Genomic DNA, 21,558 nt, shown 5'->3' on the forward strand with positions numbered 1-21,558 from the left:
CACTGCCAATACCAGCGCTTCTGGGGACACATGACCAGCTGGATCGTGTTGTTCATGATCCTTTACTTTGGTACATCTGGAGACAAATCAGTTCTTTATAAACTCTTACATTGTTAGACAGAAAGGATCAGTGGCAGACTTGAGTTAAATGATTTAAATTATAGTAGTACCACATCTTTGGTACCACTCTGAACTCTAGTACTCTAGTTGTTCTTGGAAAAGCTCTCCTCCAATAGTTGCTTTACCATTTTACAACCTCTATGTTCCTGGAGGTGTATAATAGAGCAATTAGAGCTGGCCTCACTGTTCTCTGGGAGGTACCCCCTATCGTTTCTTGATTTTCACATGAAGTCTTTTCCCTTATTTTCTGCTTAGAAAATAAGCTGCAGCTTCTCTGTTTCCCCAGCTGCCGCAGTCCTCAGTTAACCCCAGCTCGCTAGCTGGTGACACATCTCCATAGTGACTCCTTATTTGCTGGACTAGCACTACATGGTGCTGCTCACATACTACAGTTACAGTGCTATTTCGCATTTCCCAAATAGGACACTGAATCCCTCACATGGTGTCTTTACACCGGGGATATGACAAAGTGCAGGCACCCACGTCTATCAACACAAAGAAATCAGCTGACTTCAGAAATTCCTCTAGAGGCTGGGAAGGCGAACCAGGCAAGTATTACCACATGCTTCCCTTACTCTTTCTTTTTCATTCCCTGTGCCACTGTGGAGATACGCAGGGCAAGGTAGTTGATGTGCCCTGTTACAGCATTTCTTACGTTGTGTGGTTAGCGACTATAAACACCCTGCCAACTCCCTAGAACCTGAAAGAATGATCAGCATTGGGACATTTATTAAGTGCCCACAGTCCTGTTACTTCTATAAATGCCTATATGTTTCACCTGGGAAGTCTAAGCCAGACCACAGCACGGATTAAAAAATGCAAACGATGGTACACAACACAAGCAAATGTTTAGAGAAGAGTTAGGATGCATCTTTTATTGTCAGAGGGTGATGCTTTTCAGCCGGTGGACAGAAGTGCCTGTGAAAGACAACTAGCAGAAGCAAACCTACCTTTACAGCTGGTTTAAAGTCACTACTTAGGACTCTCCTTTGCTGGGAGCTTTGTGAAGCTTTCAACAAGCTGAAAAAGTGTAAAAGCCTTTGCCTGTGCGGATCAGCCATGCACAGGTGCAGCCTTTCTCTGCCTGGATTCACACCTTGGCAACGCAGGCAAGCATTTCAGCTACCAGATCCATGCTGAAATAGAGGAAATAATTATTTCTTTTGAAGCTGTGTCACCAACTAGCAAATATGAGGAGCAGCTGAGGGAAGTGGGGTTGTTTAGTCTGGAGGAGGCTAAGGGGAAACCTCATTGCTCTCTACAACTACCTGAAAGGAAGGTTTGGGATGCTGAGGGTTGGCCTCTTCTCACAGGTAAGCAATGATAGGACAATGATAGGTAGTGGCCTCAGATTGCACCAGGGGAGGTTTAGGTTGGAAATGAGGAGACATTTCTTCTCAGAAAGAGCAGTCAGGCATTGGGATGGGTTGCCCAGGGAGGTGGTGGAGTCACCGTCCCTGGGGTGTTTCAAGGGAAGGTTGGACGTGGTGCTTAGGGACATGGTTCAGTGGGTGACATTGGTGGTAGGGGGGTGGTTGGACCAGATGATCTTGGAGGGCTTTCCCAACCATCTCGGTCTGCGGGGCCCTCATCCCTCTCGGGGGGCCGGCACAGAGCGGGGCTGACAGGACAGGGCCGGGCAGGACAGGACAGGGCCGGGAGGGCAGTGCCGTGCGTGGCAGCCCCGCGCCCCCACCCGGCGGCACCCGGCTCGGGCCGGCCGCGGGATGGCGGCGGGGCGGCCGCTGCCCGCCGGGGCCCCGCTGTAGGGGGCAGCAGCGCCTCGGGGCCGGCCGGGCCCGGCAGGCGCCGCGCTCCCTCCGACCGCTGAGTGGCGGCGGCGCCATCACGTGTGGGCGGCCGGGCCGGGCTGAGCCGAGCCGGGCTGGGCAGGGCTGGGCAGGACAGGGCTGTGCCGAGCCGTGCCGTGCCGGGACAGGGCAGCCCCGGGCGCAGCGGTGCGACATGTCCCACCAGACCGGCATCCAAGGTACTGCCCCCCCTCCTTCCCTCGGGGCGCGCTGCCCGGCGCCGCCTTTGTCCGCTGCGGGCAGGGGGAGCCCCGCTGCCGGCTTCAGGCAGCTCCGTCCCGCCGCAGCCCCGGGGCTGCCGGAGCTTTTCGGGCAGCCGGTGTGTGCAGCACTGCCAGCGCCGCCGGTCCCTGCCGGCCGGTGGTGGGGAGAAGCCGTGAGCAGCTGCAGGGAGCCGGCAGCCCAGCGGCAGGGCAGCCCAGTGAGCCCCTGCTACGGGAGGCCAAGAAAAAGCTGGAAATGCACAGGAAAGCCTTTTTTCCCCTCTGTTTCCAGGCCTCGGGGGCTGTGAGGAGCAATCGTGTCTCGGTGTTACCCCCCCACCCCGGCGCAGGGTTGCTGAAGGGGGCACCGCGGCGCGTTGCGGGGGCCGTGTTGTTGAGATTTGCTGGCGGTCTGTTTGCTCGGTGAGCACCGCGCTGCACTTTGTCTGCGCTCCCGCATTTATTGCTGAAGGTGACTTTTGTCCCGGCCGCAGCGGCTCCGAGCTGCGCCTCTAAGCCCTTTGTTGCCTCTTGGCTACGTTCGTTCAGCAGCCTTTAACCTCTCCTCAGCCCCTTCCCCTCTACGCCGGTGTTTGCTCTTCTTAAGTTTGTCACCTTCTCAGGCTCGAGGTGCATTAGAAACAGCTTATTTTATTTATTTATTTATTTTTTCCAGGCTGGAGAAGCTGTTACAGTGGCTCTTCATTCCCTTGCTTTTTTCCTCTTGCTGTCATCTTGCTGGAGGAGCAGCAGAATACCCTGTTGCTTACCGCAGGGACTGCTAATCCTCTTCTGCAGCTCACCTTCATTTCTTGGGCAGCCTTTTGTCCTCCGAGGGGATCTGCAGGGAGCTCGGCTCCGTTCCTGCACCGATCCTGCCTCGGCAGGCCGGGATGCAGGGCAGCCCGCTAGGCAGGGCTCCTTTCTGTGGCAAGGCTTCTGCAGCCGGCAGGGGAACAGCGTTTGTGGTGCCACTGCTGGGTAGCAGCAACCAACCTGGTGCTGCTCCTAAACAGCTGCAAGGCTTGGCAGCACGGAGTGCACTTTGCTAGAAGCAGGAGTGAAGTAATGGGGACAGTGAGACGTACCAGGCAAATGCTGAAAGGACTGGGCTTTCAAACAGGGTGGTAAATAAGGAGTGTAGAAGTCAGGGTGCATTGAGCTGTAGGGAAACTTGCCAGAATATGTTCAAGTCTTCTAAGTTATTTTAAAAATAATTTTCATGAAATAAACCTAATTGAATTTTAATATTTCATGCTGCAGGTAAGTCACGTTGAAAGTGCAGCAGAGCAAATGCAAGGAGTTGACGTGCGTATGTTTACAGGCTGTTTTATACCATCCTTTGAAGCCTTTAACTGGTTTTTGTAATGGACTATTCAAATATTGAATAGCTTATTTAATATGAATTTGCTCATTGAAGAAAGAAATATATGCCAGCTTGTCTATCTTAGTTTTGTATGTTGCATCTTTATAAAAATCTTGTCCAGGACAGTGCCTAGACAGCAGATAAGTTCCATTGCTGGATGATAGGACAGGGTATGTAGAACTTGTATATATCCAGAGTTTCTTCCCAAATACATAGTAAAGCATTTTTGCTACTGAAATATAACTTCATTAACAGAAGCAGTAGTGCATATGGAGAAAATGGATGTGTTTATCATTATGAATGCTTTTCAGAAAATAAAGTCAAATTAAACTGTAAGCTGGTCAATGAGATACCAAGACCAAATTGTAAATGGGGTCTCTGCTATGCAGAGATTTAAGCAAAAATGCTATCATTCTGTTGTGAATTTTAAAGCCTTGCGTGTGTGGCAGGGGGAGGGTATATCTCACTGATAGTGAGATTGTTCCCTGATAGCTGGTGTCTCATCTCAAAAAATTACTTCAGGAGCTGTTAGTTATGGTATAAGTGCGAGGGACTAGTCTATCTTGTTTGGTTGTGTAGGCTTGATGTAAGAGGACAGAGAACAAAAGATCATAGATGAGAAGAGGACAAAAAAATCCCAGTGGAACTGGGAGGTCTAGAAAGTGGTGTAATGTTTGTGTGCTGAGTGGAAGTGTTAGGAAAGGCAGAGATGATCAGAAAAGCAGATCACAGTGAGGGTCTGCACCAATGAGTGGGGAAATACTGAGATGAAGCTGGGGCTGGACTGCCCATTGCAGTTCAGTCTGCTTAAGTGCTAAGGCTCCCTGTCCTTCCCCCAGCCTGTTTAGGAATTGCAGAACGGACCCAGGCATTGCATAGATGGACATGAATTTTAAATATTTTGAATATGGGCAGTAACATAGCCAGATGCCATCTGTTCCTTCGGCCTCAACGTCACTGAATAATCCTTTTTATGCTTCCTGGTTTGTTGTTTGTCTTGCTGGTGCTATCCTCTGTGCTTTGGGATTACTTAAAGGACCAGCTTGCAGTGAATGTTCTTCAATAAATGCTGTACAGCCCCCTGTCTGGGGTATAATTGAACTGATTTGCACTCAGATTATTAAGCAGAGCGGTTGAGATTACTGTGATTTTAACAGCTTGGGCACAGCTCTTCCATGTGCTTACAGAAGCAACTCTGTCATGTTTGTGTTGTGTCAATGTGAATTACAGAAATTTATTTTTAGCTACTTCTTTGTAAATTAATTGTAAACCTATCCTACTGTGACAGGTCAGAATTTGAAAAAGTGCTATCAACATTGATACAAGTTGATATGAAAGATGAGCAAAGAGCGGCAGCCTTCCCCAGTACTTTTCAGGGGGGTTGTGGTGGTTTTACCCAGCTGGGCAGCAGAGCTCCACCACTCCCCCCCTCCTCAAAGGGAAAATATGATGGAAAGGGCTCAAGGGTTGAGATAAGGACAGGGAGATCACTCAGCAGTTATCATAATGGGCAAAACAGACTCAGCATAGGAAGATCAATGTAATTTATTATCAATTACTAAAGACTAGAGTAGTGAGAACTAAAAACACCTTCCCCCACCATCCACCCTCTTCTATGTACTCCCCCTGAGCAGCACAGGGGAACAGGGAATGGGGGCTGTGGTCAGTCCCTACGCTTCGTCTCCACCTCTCTGTCACGGTCCCTCTCTGCCCCTGCTCCCCGTGGGGTCCTTCCCGAACTGAGCCTGTGGGGGCTGCCCACAGGCAGCAGCTCTTCAAGCACTGCTCCCACACAGCTCCGTACCATGGGGTCCATCCCCCAGGAGCAAACTGCTCCAGCACGGGTCCCCCATGGGCGGCAGCTCCCCCCAGACCTCCTGCTCCTGCGTGGGCTCCTCTCCATGGGCTGCAGCTCCAGCCCGGGGCCTGCTCCTGTGGGGGCTCTCCATGGGCCGCAGCCTCCTCCAGGCCACAGCCACCTGCTCCACCGGGGGCTCCTCCACCCATGGGGGGGCTGCAGCGTGGAGATCTGCTCCATGTGGGACCCATGGGCTGCAGGGGGACAGCCTGCTCCACCAGGGGCCTCTCCACAGGCTGCAGGGGAACTGCTGCTGTGTGCCTGGAGCACCTCCTGCTGCACTGCCCTGGGGGGCTGCAGGGCTGTTTCTCACTCCTCACTGTCCCAGCTGCTGTTGCACAGCAGGATTTTTTTCCCTTTCCGAAATCTGCTGTCCCAGAGGCCCAACCAACATCGCTCACTGGCTTGGCTCTGGCCAGCAGTGGGTCCCTTTGGAACTGGCTGAAACTGGCCCTTATCTAACACGGAGCAGCTTCCGGACTCTTCTCAGAGGGGCCATCCCTGTAGCCCTCTGCTGCCAAACCCAGTACAGAGGTGTCCTCAGGAAGGCAGGTGTTTTTTACAGACAAGCTCTAAGTTTTTCCTGGCAGGCATAAAGTTATGTCTGAACATTTGTACTAAGCCTGCAGACTTCATGAAGCTATAGTAATTTGAGTTGCATTGTGTTTTGATTGTGTTGCTGTGTGACCTGTGAAACCTGAGAGCAGTGATGTGATGTCACTTTTAATTTTCACAATGTTGAGAATGATACAGTGTGTGAGTAAGCAGGGCTGTTCTGCAGATATTTATAATGTCTGTCACCCTTTTGTGGCATGCCGTGGCTGGAACTTGATTTGACATGGAGCGTAGGGGGGAACATCACTCTTGTTTTCCTTTTCCAGTCCAACTTTGTAGTGAAGGGCCAGGTATATGCTTTTCCAAAGTTGTTTTTACCTTCATGAGTATTCTTTATTCGAGAAAGGTAAAATGTGTTAATTTGGTTACTTTTATTTTCTCTTTTTCAGCTAGTGGAAATGTCAAAGATGTCTTTGTTGGAGCCAGAAACGGAAAATACAGGCTTTTAAAAATAGTCATTGACAATGGTTAGTCAAATTTTAATATTTTTCTTTGACTTTTAAGATATTTTCCTAGTTGTTTTAGTGACCTATGTATAGAATTGTTAAAAAAAAACAGAACTCTGCAAAACTTAATGTTACCAAGGTCTTTCCTATCCTGAGGGTAGGATTTAAGTTTTGGCAATGCTGAAGTTTTCAGTATGATGCTACTGTATTTTTGCACTAGAGCTTTTCTTCAAATTGTCATTTCACGTTTTACCAAGAACTGTTGCATATTTTGGATGGAAGTATATCAAATACCCACCTCATTACCTTGAGGTGTTTTTGGTTGTTCCAAAGTTCATTCATTTATAGTACACTGAAAAACCTGTTGGTTGGAGAAAGGTACATGTGTACATAAATACACGTACACACTTTTATTGCTAGGTAAGTAACCTGCTGTTATCTTCTTTGTGTTTGCTTTTCTTAGGAGGTTTTCCACCATGTAACACCGCTTCTCTCAAGGAAGCAGCAATAATATTATAGGCAGGTCACTATCGTAAAAAGTTTCACCCACACAGGTTAGCAAACACCGGCATACTGTTGAATTTGGTTTTATTATTAGGCAAGGTAAAACAATGTGCTGTTGTGTAGATGGTACTCCCTATTTATGGCCTTCGTTTTGTATTAAAAAGTATCTTCCTTTTCTTGTCTTAATGTTTTTCTTTATTCGTATGTTCCTGCGTGTATGTTTGTGTGAAAATATATGCATGTATATATATGTTATATATATATATATATATATGTGTTACATATGTACATTTTTGTCTGTATGTGGAACCAGAATCCAGTCTCTAATGCTATTTTCCACAGTTCAAAAAGAAACTTCTAATGCTCCCAGAGGAGGGACAGTTGCATCACCTGTCTGCAGGATCTTTCAGCAACTGTCTTTAGCGAATAGATAATACTCAAATTGAGTTCTGCTAATTTGAGTGAATAAGAGAACAGGCTTGCTGCTATACAACATAATTGCTGTGGGGTTTTTATTATTATTTTTTCCTATCTTAAATTCAAATGACTATAAAGCCACCTAGAGCTATGAATTGGCAAATACATTCTGGATGTTCTGGTTGTCTAGGTATATGACTTCATCTGCTTTGCATCTAGTTCAGAGAAGTGCCAAATACTCTCTTGCTCTGAGCTCTTAATGCTCTGTGCCTTGGAAAATTACTGTGGGAGAGTGGCTTGTTTGGAAAGTTGTGTATTAGAGGCATTTGAATACTGCTGTACTTTCGTCTGAGCTATCAGAGGTTCAGTCCTGGACTCTCAAAAGATACTTTGCATACCAGCTAATATAATAGTCCTCAAACCATTGTGGGAACCATTCAAGTAAGGTGCTTCTCTTTTAGCTGCGGGGGCTACTATTTGTTGGGAAGCTAATAAATGTTTTGAAAGATACCGTAGTAATATTTTTCATTTGGAAAAACTGAGACATGATTTATAAATAAGAGAGAAATCTTGTTGCTATAGCTGTTCACGTAATTAAATCTCATCTGAAGTATTCTGTGCAGACTTAAGCCAATTATACATAATAAACAACTTCAGTCATTTAAAGACTGTAGTTATGAAGCTATAGTAGAAAGGGGTTCATCTGCTTACTGTCAAGTTAGTGACTAGTGCAATCATGTTCATTCCCAACTCTTCACTATACAGCTAACTGTCTTTTTACAATAAGTACAACCACTAGTATGGTACAGCAAGTAAGAGCATCAATAACGCTAATTTTAAAAATTAAAAACTTACTCTCATCTTATTTCTATTTATTTCAATTTAAAAATAAGATAACTAGCAAAAGACAGTTTTTATTTCTTTTCAGTGCACATTATGCTAAAAACAACATCAGTCTTATGACACGTGGTATGCATTCACAGCTTGTGCAGGAATTCACCTGCTTTCACATCGCGTGTTCTTGATTTCCATTGTTGTGAACATGATTATAAAAGAAGCATTTGATTAACTGTTTATTATAATAGCTAATTTTGAAACAAACAATATTAACTATATTGTTGCTAACATGTAGTTTTGGTTATTGGTTATAGAGCAGCTTGTTCTGGGATCCTCTAGGCGGCCAGTTGGATCATGGGAAAAGGATTATGACTCCTTTGTTCTTCCCCTTCTTGAAGACAAGCAACCCTGTTATATATTATACAGATTAGATTCTCAGAATGCTCAAGGATATGAATGGATCTTCATTGCATGGTCACCTGATCACTCTCCTGTAAGTAGCAGTCATCGGAGGCTTCGCATTGTTAATGGCTTTTCTACAGTGTCTTTTGATCCAAATCCTAGATGAGAAGGATTTTGAGAGTAAAGCATTCCCTAGCTTTCCCCTCACTTTCTGAGAAGAGAGCCGTGGAAACATTTTTCATGAACCTTATTGTGGGTCCAGATGGAATACAGCAGATCCAATTTATTTCTAGCTTAATTGGAGGAAACAAAACACATGTTTTTGTACTGTTTGTTTGTCTTATCTTTCCGTCAGTGTTTCATGAAAATTCAAGGAAGAATATAAGACAGAAATATCAATTGGTGTCATCACAGGGAGAAAGACTATAGTTCGAGCTCAAGCTCTTTGTTCTACCTGGCTTGCTGGCCGACTGGCTGGCACTTGTGAAACTGTTGAAGCCACCACAGAATGTACTCTTTATTTGGTGAGCAGTTAGAGAGCATGGGAGGAAACTGAAGTCGGAGTTCCTTGGAGAAACTAGGGTGTTATGTGCAGGTTCAGGGAATGTGAGACAAGGGAGGACAAAGTAAAAGTACTACTAGATTCCTGCAGTATTTCCAATAGCAGTTAGAAAGGAGTTGGAGACCAAAGGGTAAACTGCGTAGAAGAGATTGGGTGGAAGAGGTAAGGGTGATGTGATGGCATGATGTTGAAATATGGTGGGGAAGATGGGACTGTTGGGAGAATATGTGAGTATGTTGGACACAAATTGATAGGGAGCACCATTAGATCATCTGCCTCCAGAAAATTTCATTTTTGCATTCTGTAGTTGAACTAAGCCACTACCAAATCAAAAGAGGGTAGAGCTACCAAAAGATGGTAGAGCTGGTGGGTTATTTGCAGTTAGCTCTTTCAGTATCTATTGTGTCCTTTAGTACACAGACCAGCAATAAATGATCTAAATCATTGTGTGTTTGTTTCCCTGTTTAAAATTAGTAAGGATTGTGCTCTGTTTCTTGTTTCATGTTTTTATTATTGTTGTTACTTTAAATTTTATTTTATTTTTTAAAGGTAATACTCTAAAGCTGCAATTTAGTTTTGGAATTACTTTAATAATAATGCATATTAAAATGTCTCATTCTGCACTTGAGAATTTAATAGCATATGTTAATATCATGCTCCAGAGCTCATTCTGTGATTCTGTTTGTTATTAAGAAGTACAACTTCAAACTTCATTTTCAACTCTTAAAATAGTTGTTCAAGAAGGGTGTTTGTTAATGGATTTGGTACCGCAAAATGCTAGATTCTCAGTGTACACTAAAGAGGAAAAAAATATTTTAAAAAAACAAAACACACTGTTTTCTGATATACTAGGTTCGTCAAAAAATGTTGTATGCAGCAACCCGGGCAACACTCAAGAAAGAATTTGGAGGTGGTCATATTAAGGACGAAGTATTTGGAACAGTGGAGGTATGTTCTTCCCTTTAAAATCAATACATTATTCTAAGGAATAGTTGGAACAACTGCTGGTTTTACTGGTAAAAATTTGTGGTGGTTCTGTTCTTTCCTGATGAAGGAGAAAGAAGGTTAAAAGCTATGTGTATTACTCCAGTGATAAAATGTAATTGCTCTCGTTTGAAAAAGTAATTAATTTTATTTAACAACTTCAGGCTAAGATGTCCTTGCTTCGAACGCATGTTAAAACTAAATAAACTAGGACTAACAGGAGAATCCTTTAATTTCAGTGCATAAATGTGGATCCTCAAAATGCCATAACACCCAAAACTTTCAGGCCAATTGTTTGCAAAACCATTCTGGATGTATGGGTCTGAATCAGAGGTGGGCTAGAACAGCTATCTGTACAACTTAAACGTCTGAAAACAAATGTTTATGCCTTAAACCAAGGATATGAAGCTGTCAGTTCATTAAAATTTGACTGTGAAATGTTACTTGAGTCCATGTCTGCCATTTATGGAAAGAGTTTTAGTAGCTAATGATTTGTTCAGTGAAAATACTAATAGTTGGGCGTTCAGTTATGGTAAGATAATTGGAAGGTACATGTATGAAGTCTGACAAACTTCCAAGGAATGTTGAAAAGCCTGCAAGTGTTGTGCATGTAAGGGAATCTGAGGCTATTGCATTACTGTGGTTTCCTTAGGACACAAGTCTAAGCTGATTGTGATGTCTGCCAGTTTGCCAATATTAAGTGTTGACTTCTTGATCCATTGCCAGTTGTAAACAAACAAGTTTTCAGAGACACAGAGTTTCTATAGCTTTCATGAAAACTGATCATTAGCTAGAGATCAGTTATTGCTTCCTTTTTCCTCCTTCAGCAAAGACAGTGAGCTCAGCAGTTACATTCTGTTGGGCCAAGAACTTGATTATAAAGTCATATCCTGCCCTCTTCTGAGTGATAACCTTAATTGTTTAGGCACAACAATATTTGTCTCTGGTGTCAGCATCTTTGGAGGGGGACAGAACTGACACAGAGAATTAATGACTTACCCAAAGTCGTCATCAGAATTTATCAGTTCTGTGAATTTGCATCCTAAACAGTTGGCAGCGTTATGTCCTGAGGTAGTATTCCTGTCTCTTTTTTTTTTTTTTCAGGTAGAAAATTATCAATCAGCCACCGGTCTGAGCATGCAGGTTTTGTAAGAAAATATGTACTTTTTTTTTGTAAGAATTGTGGCAGTTCTGTGATGTTCAGTCCAAGAAGGCTGAATAAATTCATACATACCCCAGTCTTCATTAAGACTAATTTTTGAATTAGCAAGGTAATTAGGGGGTAATTGTGGAAATTCTGCACACAGTACAACCGGGTACAGAGCAGCCCAGTGGATCCTGCTGTTCAGGAAGCCAAGTTCAATTTGCAAATGCATGTACACTTGCAGTCTGTTCAAATAAAATGAACATAACTGTATGGGAAATAACTGCTTATTTATGCTGCATAGGCTGTCTTGAAGAAAGCCTTTATTATCAAAAAATGAAGAATACTGATATTGTGCTTTCAGGATGATGTTTCGCTGAATGGATATAAAAAGTACTTGATATCACAGGCTGCCCCTGCGCCTCTGACTGCAGCAGAAGAGGAGCTTCGACAAATTAAGATTAACGAGGTACCTACAGTGTCTTTGGGCACATTTGGGGTGTTGGGTTCAGAGTTCCTAACATATCGTTAGGACCAGATTGTTAGGAATAAGTCTTCCTGGGGTAAGAAGGGCAGAACAGGTAAGTTCCAGATGAGAATCCAAATTTCTCTCTCTGAGTTGAGGTTGCAGGACGATGACGGCTGGAGACAGAGCAGTGTGATCTTGCTGAGTTGGCAAGGTCTAGTGTCTGGGTCAGAGGCCTCCTAGCTGAAGAGCTTAGTGGTTACAGCTTTGTTCCCTAGGGTGCTTTAAACATCAGTGGATGTGTTTTATTGTGAGGGGGCCTGAGCACTGGCTGGTCTGGGTGTCCCTGCTTGGGTGGTGGGTGTTGGAGAAAGGGACTTTCAGAGACCCAGCCTCAACCATTCTGTGATTGCCCAGGTGCATTTCATGTGGTGGCAGAAATGGTAGAGAAGATGCAAAATAGCAACTGTTGCAGTGAGTAATCCCAAAGAATGTTTGAGCCACCTTTATCTCTGGATGAAGCTTCCCCTCCTGAGCTGCCAGAACCAGTTTACTTGTCTTTATTTTGACTTACTTCTTCTCAGTCTGAAAGTTCAAAAACCACCAAAACCAGAAATCCAAAGCAAGTAGCTAGGCCTTTTAAAAGACTGATCTGTTTTTGCTACAAAAGCCTTATAGAAAGATTTCCAGCAAATGCCTTTAACCAAATAATTTGATGATTGTTGGTTAGCTGGTGACTGATGCGTTTCAGAGGATTTTTTTCTCACATTTTTCCATGACTCAATCTCTTGTTTGTGTTCAGACATGTATTAATAAGCCTTGTGCTGATCTTATTAGTTCTTTAGGCATATATTTTACAGCCACCGGGAAATCTGTTTTGCTTTGCAGCTGGATGCCAGCAAACCATCATGTTAAATGTAGCTCTTTATCTTCTCTAGCATTTGCACTCTCTAGCATGCTTTTTCTGCAACTGTTGTTTATTAACAATTATTTTTGTGACTGTCGTCTTTTGTCATTTTCTATCTTTATTTTTGATTAATTCAGTGCAGAAATGCTCTCATCATCACTAAACACTGTATTTTACCTCATGAGCTTTGAAACAAACAACAAAAAAAAAAAGCAGAGACTGTAAATTCTGTGGTGTCAATGATCACTTACTCTTGGTATTAGTATTGTCTTTTACGCCCTGTATGCATCATGTTTACCAGCTGATTCATGCAGACTAATACTTTATGTGCTCTAGTGAAACTTCAGCAGCAATAGCTGTACTTCTCAGAGATGAATAAACTGCAATTTGCTGCCACTTTGGCTTTATTTGAAGCATCCTGCAGTAGGTTAACGTGTCATTTGGATTTTTGTTGTATCTGCCACTGAAGGAGCATTTCATTAACTTTCCTTCTTTATCTTCAGCAAACTAAAAACTTTCCGATATTAAAAATAAAAAATCGAGATTTGCACGTTTATATTCTTTTGTCATTACCCCAAGAAGTATTTCACTGAATCAGGTCAGAGGTTACTTACCTAGCCTACTGTCAAGACCCTAAGTGAGCAAGAGCAGGAATCTGAGGAGGGTGTAAGAGCAGGGTAAGAGGCTATAATAATTCCTCTCACCAGTTGCCTCAGCCATTGCAGGTAGGGATCTTTCTGAGCAGGACGTAATGTTTTACTATGTAACTGTTTTTATTTTTTTTTTTCATCCATCATCTAGTCTTGTCATTTTTCTAAATCCATGTAAAGTTTTGGTCACCACAGATCCTGTGGCAATGTATCCCACAGCCTGACAAAGTATTATGTGAAGAACTGCAGCGTGCTATCTACCAGCTGATTCTCATACCCCTACAGATTGCATATAGAAGGCAAAGAAAAGTTATTTCTCATTCTTTTCTTCCCCCACTCCCCAGTATATCCACAAGACCTCCGTATTTCTAATCAGTTATCTCTTCTGGGCAGAGGAGTCCTAATCCATGCCCTTGTTCTTCCTAAAGAAGACACTCCATACTTCTGATCCTTTTGCTTTTCTCTGCAGTTTTTCCAGTTCTTCTATAAAATTTATGAAAAGGAGGGATGGGGAAGGCAGAACTGCATATGGTATTCAAGATGCGGGCATGTTACTGGTATCTACAGTGCGTAATGAGTTGTTCTGTCCTGTTCCCTACTCTTACTAACAATTCATAACATTTCATTTGTGGATGGGTGGTTAGTGGTGGGTTTTTACTATTATTATTTTGTTACTGTTGATGTTTGTTTTTTTTTTTTTTTTTGCCAAAGCTGGTCACTGAGCTGACATTTTCAGAGAAATATTTTGTGTGACCTGCATGGTATTGCTCCTGAAGGGTAGTAGCTAGCTCAACCCCATTGCTGTACGAGTAGAAGAGAGGTCATTTTTCCTTTCACATACGTTGTTTTACATTTATTCTCATCAAATTTCATCTGCCATTTTATCACCCTCTCAGCAGTCATCATGAACAAATCTTGCAGTGTGATTTAATTATTTTTTAAGTGGCTTGGGTGTTTTGTTTTGTTTTAGTGGGCTGAAATATATTGCAGTGTAGACAAGTAGATTTAAATCCTTTCCATAGATCGGGATACTGGGCTACTCTCTTCATATTACTGTCCCGAGACTTCAATGTCTTTGATGTCTTTTATGTTTTTTTAATACGCTTTATTACATTTTGTTCTGTAATGCCAATTTTATAAGGTTTATTAGTTGGGCTTTTATGCAGATATATTTTGCAAATATTTGTCATATAATCTTGTTAATAACTTTATTAGTTTTATACAGAAGTAAGCTCCTCCATTTCTTTTTGTTTCTTCCTTCTTTGTTAATGATAAACAGTCCTTTAAAATACGAAGCATAATTTAGTATTGTCTCAAGTGTCTTTGTTTTTAATTGTTTTCATTCTTGTTGCATATTTCATTATCTATTTTTAATTAAAGCTGAGCAGCTGGAAGACGTTAGATCTAAAACCCACACTTTTCAATTTTGTGTGCTTTTCTGTCTGGCTTTTTGCTGCCTCTTTAGCAACGTTAACTGCATTTGTAAAATTACAAAGGAAAGTCGGGACATTCAAAAGCTAATACTTGGACAAGTTTAGACTTGGAAAGACTGTAAGCCAGAGCTCATTTTCTGAGAAACTCTGCATGAACGTTAAAATACACCACATAAATTCTTGAGAAGCGGCTTTAAAGCAACTGTCCTTTTATCTCAGATAGTTTGTGACTAACATAGCCAGATCACGAGTGATTATCTAGCTTGCAGTTACCATCAAATTTTATATTTTGTGTTACACCTAGAAGTCAAGGATTGAGACTTCATTTGCTTGTTTTTTGTTTGCTTTCTTTTTGGTGTAGGATTTTGAGGGAAGGATGCTAAACAGGAAGGGAGGGAAGATGCTTTGTTTTTTCCTTCAAGAAGATTGGTTTCTCTAATAAGACATAACTTTTCTCTCTTCCTGCCAGAATGTTGAAAAATTACATTTCTATGTTTTGATCTAAAAATGTTCAAGATACAGCAAAGTTTATAAACAACATTGTCAGTTCAAAAGCACAGCATATGAAAATCAAGCTCCTGGCTTACTGTATCTGTGTACCAGAATGTAACTTGGAGCTTCCTTGAAATTTGGTCGTTTTTTTTTTTCTCTTGTGATTCTGTGGGTTTTACAAAGCTAATGTGATTTTTTTTTTAAGGTAAGTAAGCAAAATGTAATCATAAAATAAAAATATGCAATTCTTTTCCAGAAGCGGATGATGGTTCAGTGTGGCTTATTCTCAGAATAGCTACTGCTAACTCTGTGTGTTGCCGTATGCGATGCATCATCAGTTACTGCATGAAACAAAATGCTTGCAGAAGTTTCTGTTTACATTTCAGTTGACTTGTGTTCCAGGTACAAACGGATGTTGGTGTAGATACCAAGCATCAAACACTGCAAGGAGTAGCATTCCCCATTGCTAAAGAAGCTATTCACGCTTTGGAGAAATTGAAAAATAAGCAACTCAATTATGTGCAACTGGCAAGTATAAAATACTTTAAATATTTTAAATAGTGAGTACTAAATAGATTGCCTGTGTATTGAACAACATATGTTGATACTGATATATTACCATTCTGTAATAATTTTTTTTCCATCCTATCATATTCTCTGGTTTCCTTTCTGTGTATTAACTATATGCATTTTTCTTTGTTAACAGCAAATTGATATGAAAAATGAAACTATTGTTTTGGCTAACACGCTTCACACTGAACTGAAGGACTTGCCAAAAAGAATTCCAAAGGATGCTGCACGTTACCACTTTTTCCTCTATAAGCACGCCCATGAAGGAGACTATTTGGAATCCATAGGTATGAGAAAATTTTCCAGTGTTAACTTTCATTGGTTTGTTTCAAATAGTTAGGCAGAAAGAAAGATGCAGGAATCTGACTGCTCAGTGTAATCATAAAATTCAGGGTCATTTGGTTGTGAAACTGACTTCTGAAGAGTCCCTATGTTTAGAAACTAGAGAATTATCCCTTCTGATTATCAACATGCATAAATCAGTTGCCATGTGAAAAAAAAAAAGATGTCCCCTCTTTTGAAATTAAATACTTAATGGAAAAACATCCTAAACTGTTCTGGACATTTTCCCTTTCAGACTACACAATTACTCTGCAATGTCTTTCTGCTGTACATGATTCTATGATACAGGTTTTGATACGGTTTATTTTTGTTCTGATATTTTTTTCCTGCAGTTTTCATCTACTCCATGCCAGGATACACCTGTAGTATACGAGAACGAATGCTATACTCTAGTTGTAAAAGTCCACTTTTAGAAATTGTAGAAAGACAATTGTGGATGCCAATAATTAGAAAGGTAAGTACGCTGGGTATACTGATATTTTTTTCCATCCCTCAGTTCCCTTCTTAATATTCTTAACCATAATTATCTCTGCCACTACTTTCTGTAAACAATGAAAAGTTCTGCATAGTTATTAAAGATCTGCATAAGAGCTTGCCCTGAACAAGAAATACTTGTTGATTTAGCTTCAGGGCTTTTGTCTAGTTCATAATTTTTACACTTTCATAGATTTAGTAAACATATTCTTCTGCATCAACAGTGTCTGAGAGTACTTTGAAGGACTATTTACAAGTAACATGATTTCTTACTCAAAGGCCTGTTATTCTTTGGACCGCAGCACATTGTTGTTGAACATTAAATTCCTTTAAGGCCAAGGTTATGTAATAATTTTCAAAATAAAAAATCAAGCAGCAGTTCCGGAACTTAAACTGCATTTTAGGAGTCCTTGATGGGGCAAACAAGGACGTGTGAGTAAGCTGATCTTTCCACTTTGTCATTTGTTGTCTTGTTGTCTTTACAACAAGGGTTTCTCACTTCCAGAGCAGAGGCCATGGTAGTGGTCCATTTGTTGTGAAATACGACTGATGGTTACATTCTTAATGCTTGTGCTGTAAATTTAGAAGGATTTTGAGGCTTGGTTTCAGTGGGGTTTTTGTCTACCTGAAAACTAGTAGACTTGTCACTAGCCATTTTTATTGTGTTGATATAACTTAAGTAGATTATCAGCACATGTACTTATACATTGCTATTTCTCAGAAATGTCTTTAGATGAGACGTACCAAGGGACTCTTGAAAGTCCTGAAGACTTCTTTGTGAAGCATGTACTTGTAACAGCAATACAGTGGCTGACAAGTCCATCAAGTGCTACGGTTGGCAGGCCATGAAGTGTTCAATGCTCAGCAGGACAGGGCCAAAGCATTTGTCTGAACTCTAAATTCATGCAATTAAAAACTGGGGTTTGGCTTCAGAACAGTGTTTTCTTTCAGGTTTATATTCCTACATTTAAAACAAAACAAAACAAACTCTGTTAATTAAATTTATTTTGGCTTTTCCCTGGCATGAATACTTGCTGAGTTGCAGTAATCCACGAGTTGTATAAGCTGTTTATACAACTTCTCCTTCACTCTAAGGAGACAGCAATATATATATGCATTGCTTTTACATGTTTAATTCTTCAGACACTGTCTAGTGAAAAAACTTTAATTCTTAAAATGTGAAGATTACACTGGAACAATGAAAAGTTTCTACTTTTGAGGGGAGGATAAACAAAGGAAATTTTCTGAAAGATCACATGCTGCTTTATTAAGGAAGTTTCTTACGGAGGACTAATAAACACTTGTTTCCACATGGAGTGTGTACTCCTAGTTATTGCTGCGTACACAGTGCTAAAGCTTGGGGCAGTAGGAGTTTCTTGGGATATGTAGTTGTGCTTATATTTAAGGAAGAAGTGATTAAATCAAAATGCACTTACATCAGTACTGCTAAGAGTGTGGTTGATTCTCAGAAAGACTATCGAGGATTTCTGAGGTGACTAGGCACAAGTTGAGAACACTTCATGTAAGACTCTGAATGTTATTGTACATATTGGTTTTAATACAGTATTTGGAGCTTCAGCAAAATTTCTAAATGTTATTAAATGTCTAAGGTGATTATAAGTGATATTATAAGCTGCTTTTTATTTCTTTCAGATTGAAATTGATAATGGTGATGAGTTAACTGCTGACTTTCTTTATGAAGAGGTTCATCCAAAACAACACGCACACAAACAAAGTTTTGCTAAACCAAAAGGTCCTGCAGGGAAGAGGGGAATACGAAGACTGATCAGAGGTCCAGCAGAGACTGAAACATCTAGTGATTAGAAACTGTCATTTGCATTAATTATAGGGTATTACAGTTTAAAAAAAAAAATATCTGACTTTTGCTAATGAACTGAAATCATTCCATCCATAGATGCTAGGGGGGAAAAAAAACCTTTTTACTCTGCCCTCTTCTGACCTCGATGCTTCCCATGTTATTACATGATTATATTTGTTGACCATATTTTATGACATGTGGAAGAGTTGATTATTTTAAAGGTAGAGGAAGAAAAATAAGCTAGTATCCTTTTATTTTAAATTAGAATTCATTATTTAATAGCAATACATGTGATCATTCACAGACAAGACTATTAAGCCCATATTTTCTGTGGGTAAGTAGCAGCTGTATGCCTAGATAACGAACCTGTATCCATATTAGTTGCCTCTTGAAACCCATAAGACTTCACCTGTGTGAAGAGCTGAACCACTATCTACCACTGTCCCAGATAAATCATTCTTTCTGGTAGCTCTCATGGACAATAACACAGCAGAAGATTTTCTTATGTTTTTGATGTGATGGATTGTTGGTGTTTTCTTTTTTTTTTCTTTTTTTTTTCTTTTTTTTTTTTTTTTAAGTAGAAAAGATTAATTAAAATCTGTTATCTGTCAATTAATGGTAAGTACTTGCTCAGGAGTAGCAGATTTATTTTTTTTTCCTGCACAAAAGCGTGGTCATTTCAAACTTATGACCAACTTAGTGGAATTGTCTCTTAAGGTAATCTAACATAAAACCACTACAGCTTTTCCAGACTTCTATACCACTCATAAGACTTATATATTAAGTACTGAATGACCAAGTTAAATGTGATTAAAAGTGCATCAGTCAGTATACTCAGTAGATTATGGAGCTGCTTTCAAAGTGATATGCTTAAAGTTTCTAATAAGTGATTGATAATCTATCTGTGCACTTGGATCTAAAACTGTGCAAGTTCATCAAATGGAAATAGATTTGCTTTGTTTCATAATGATGATTTATTCTTGAGAGCCTAGTGCTCTTCCATTATCCACTGCAACTTTAAAGGTATTCTAAAAAGTACTTTTCCTAAACGTTTGAACTTTAATAGTAAGTTAAATCTTAAACAAAATCCAACTGGGTCTTGAAAAACTGCTGGCAGCACCTGAGTAGGATTTTGTGGGGTTTGTTTGTTTTCTGCTTCCCTTTTAAATTCTAAAATTAGCCAGAAGAGTCTTAAACTTGATTGAACCATGAATTATCTATTTAGTAGGAAGAGGAAAGATAGATTTTAACAAGGAGATTAAAGAATAAATAGATTTGGAAATCAAGTATTGGATGAACTTAAATATTTAAAATTGTGTAATGAGACAAATTCTAAAGGATAGATTATATTCCCCAGTGGGGACTTGCTTTTTAGTATCTTTTATGTGAGCTTTGAGCTTTTTTTTTTATTATTATTGTTGTTATTATTTTTAGAGCTACATGGGAGCTGCGAGTCTTGGTTCACCGCATATTATCTTAGGTGCTGGTTGTATACATTGTATAGCTGAATCATGTGTTTACCTGGTGGAGGATAGCTCAATTTAACATAGTTCTGTAGGGAAATAAGGCTGACACTACTAGTTCCTGATAAAATTTGTTTTATCTTATGTATTATGTCATTTGGAGATACTAGCTTGTTACTGAGATTGCACTATGTAATGTGAAGGTTGCAATAGTTGCTGGTTTTACTGTGTTGTTTATATGCAGTAGGAATCTGACACCTCAGCTTTTTTCATTTAATCTTATACACTACATCAATCCAATTCAATAGCTCCCGATCCTCAGATAATCTGCTTGCCCTTAGCTGCTGTGTTCTTTCTTCTGCCTCTTGCCTTTACCTGCTAGGGCAATGAGCTGGTCCTCGGGACGTTTCTGGTGTGTACTACTGGTGAGACAAGTGTCATGGCTTTTAAACATGGTTAGTGTGTATGCAGCACATACATAATAACTAGCTTTTTTTTTTTAATTTGAAGTCTGAATCATTTCAGCATCTTTTTTTTTTTTTTTTTAAAGGTAAACATTTGACTTGTAGCAGTTGAAAATTACTGCAAGAGGGCTTTTTGTTTGAATTTAATATTTCTGCCCATGTGTCAACCATGCCATGAGTGCACATACATATTTTTTTTTTACATTCATTTGAGCCAGTAAAGAAGTTCAGCTTTTTAATATGAACTGTTTTAAATAATGAACAGTTTGACCAGTTGTGGTTATATGCATGTTTTGTTTTTGTTGTTGCTGTTGTTTTTGCTTTTGTTGTTTTCCTTTTTTTTTTTTTTTTTTCCTCCTAATCCTGCCCTAGGTAGATGAGGATAGAAAGTAGAAAGCTTAAGCTGGAGGATGGCCAGAGCTGGTTAAGTGATTATGTGAGGGAGTTTACAATGAGCTGCTGTGGAGTTCAGCCCAAACCAGACATTTAAGTTATTTTACTTTAAAATATTTCATGTGGGTGTATAAACCCTCGACCAGCCAGCAGAGTAATGTCCTGGGTTCCCTCTCACTTTTTCCCTAAAAGAGAGTGCCTGCTCTAACAGACACTTCTCTTTAAATTACACAAAGTCTTGCACTGCCAGCTGCCTCTTCAGGCCTCTTGTAGCTATTCTCCTGACACAGCAATAAGAAGCTTTTCTGATCTTTTTGTAAGATCTATCATGTTTACATCTGTGTAGTTGCCTCCCGTAACACTACTACTGTTAAGACATGTTCAGAGCCAGCACACTACAAGGGCATTAAAAAAAAGTTATTTCTTAAACTGTCTCCGGTAATTTAATAATTGAAAGTGTCCATTTAAAACTATTGTTGGCCTTCATAAAGCCCAAAAGCAATGCAGCTGCTTGCATTTAAATCACAAGCTATTTAATTGCTGTAAATTAACATGACATATAATTATTTTTGAAGTGTCTATGTTGCAAAGTAGGGACAATTTGGTCTTACAAACCTCCCGTAAGGGGGTTGTGAAACTAGCCAAGGTAATAATTGGTCTGTTAGTTGAATAAATGCATCGATAAAGGAAACTTTTGATTTATGCTGCCTATGTATTCAATGAAAACCACCTTCAGATGCTAAAAGTAACTTTATCTATTTTGTAATCTACTTTATAAATAAAGATTGATGCTTTAGTTCAGTGTTGTCTGAATCA

The 21,558-nt window shown here is 40.4% G+C and overlaps 1 protein-coding gene across 2 annotated transcripts; it reads left to right on the plus strand.

Annotated features, from left to right (window-relative positions):
• Window positions 1-1,981: 1,981 nt before the first annotated feature.
• TWF1 (twinfilin actin binding protein 1) lies at window positions 1,982-21,538 on the plus strand. Of its 2 annotated transcripts, XM_082767574.1 has the most exons (9): window positions 1,982-2,110; window positions 6,363-6,440; window positions 8,492-8,670; window positions 9,994-10,089; window positions 11,634-11,738; window positions 15,620-15,745; window positions 15,924-16,074; window positions 16,462-16,583; window positions 18,257-21,538. In XM_082767574.1, the coding sequence occupies exons 1-9, from the start codon at window positions 2,086-2,088 to the stop codon at window positions 18,425-18,427; spliced, it is 1,053 nt and encodes a 350-aa protein (XP_082623700.1). In that variant the 5' UTR covers window positions 1,982-2,085; the 3' UTR covers window positions 18,428-21,538. The 2 variants fall into 2 exon arrangements, with proteins under 2 accessions (XP_082623700.1, XP_082623701.1); XM_082767575.1 differs by lacking the exon at window positions 8,492-8,670 and having other exon boundaries at window positions 2,070-2,110.
• The last annotated feature ends 20 nt before the right edge of the window (window positions 21,539-21,558 follow it).

The sequence above is a fragment of the Aythya marila genome (genome assembly GCF_965140915.1).
Source record: "Aythya marila genome assembly, chromosome: 1".
NCBI lineage: Eukaryota > Metazoa > Chordata > Aves > Anseriformes > Anatidae > Aythya > Aythya marila.

Bases quoted from the DNA above. Each gene is read 5' to 3' on its own strand.
- TWF1 (XM_082767574.1), top strand. From the start codon at position 2,086: ATGTCCCACCAGACCGGCATCCAAG. The intron at 2,111-6,362 runs GTACTGCCCCCC...TCTCTTTTTCAG, and splicing joins CCACCAGACCGGCATCCAAG to CTAGTGGAAATGTCAAAGAT. The intron at 15,746-15,923 runs GCAAGTATAAAA...CTTTGTTAACAG, and splicing joins AACTCAATTATGTGCAACTG to CAAATTGATATGAAAAATGA.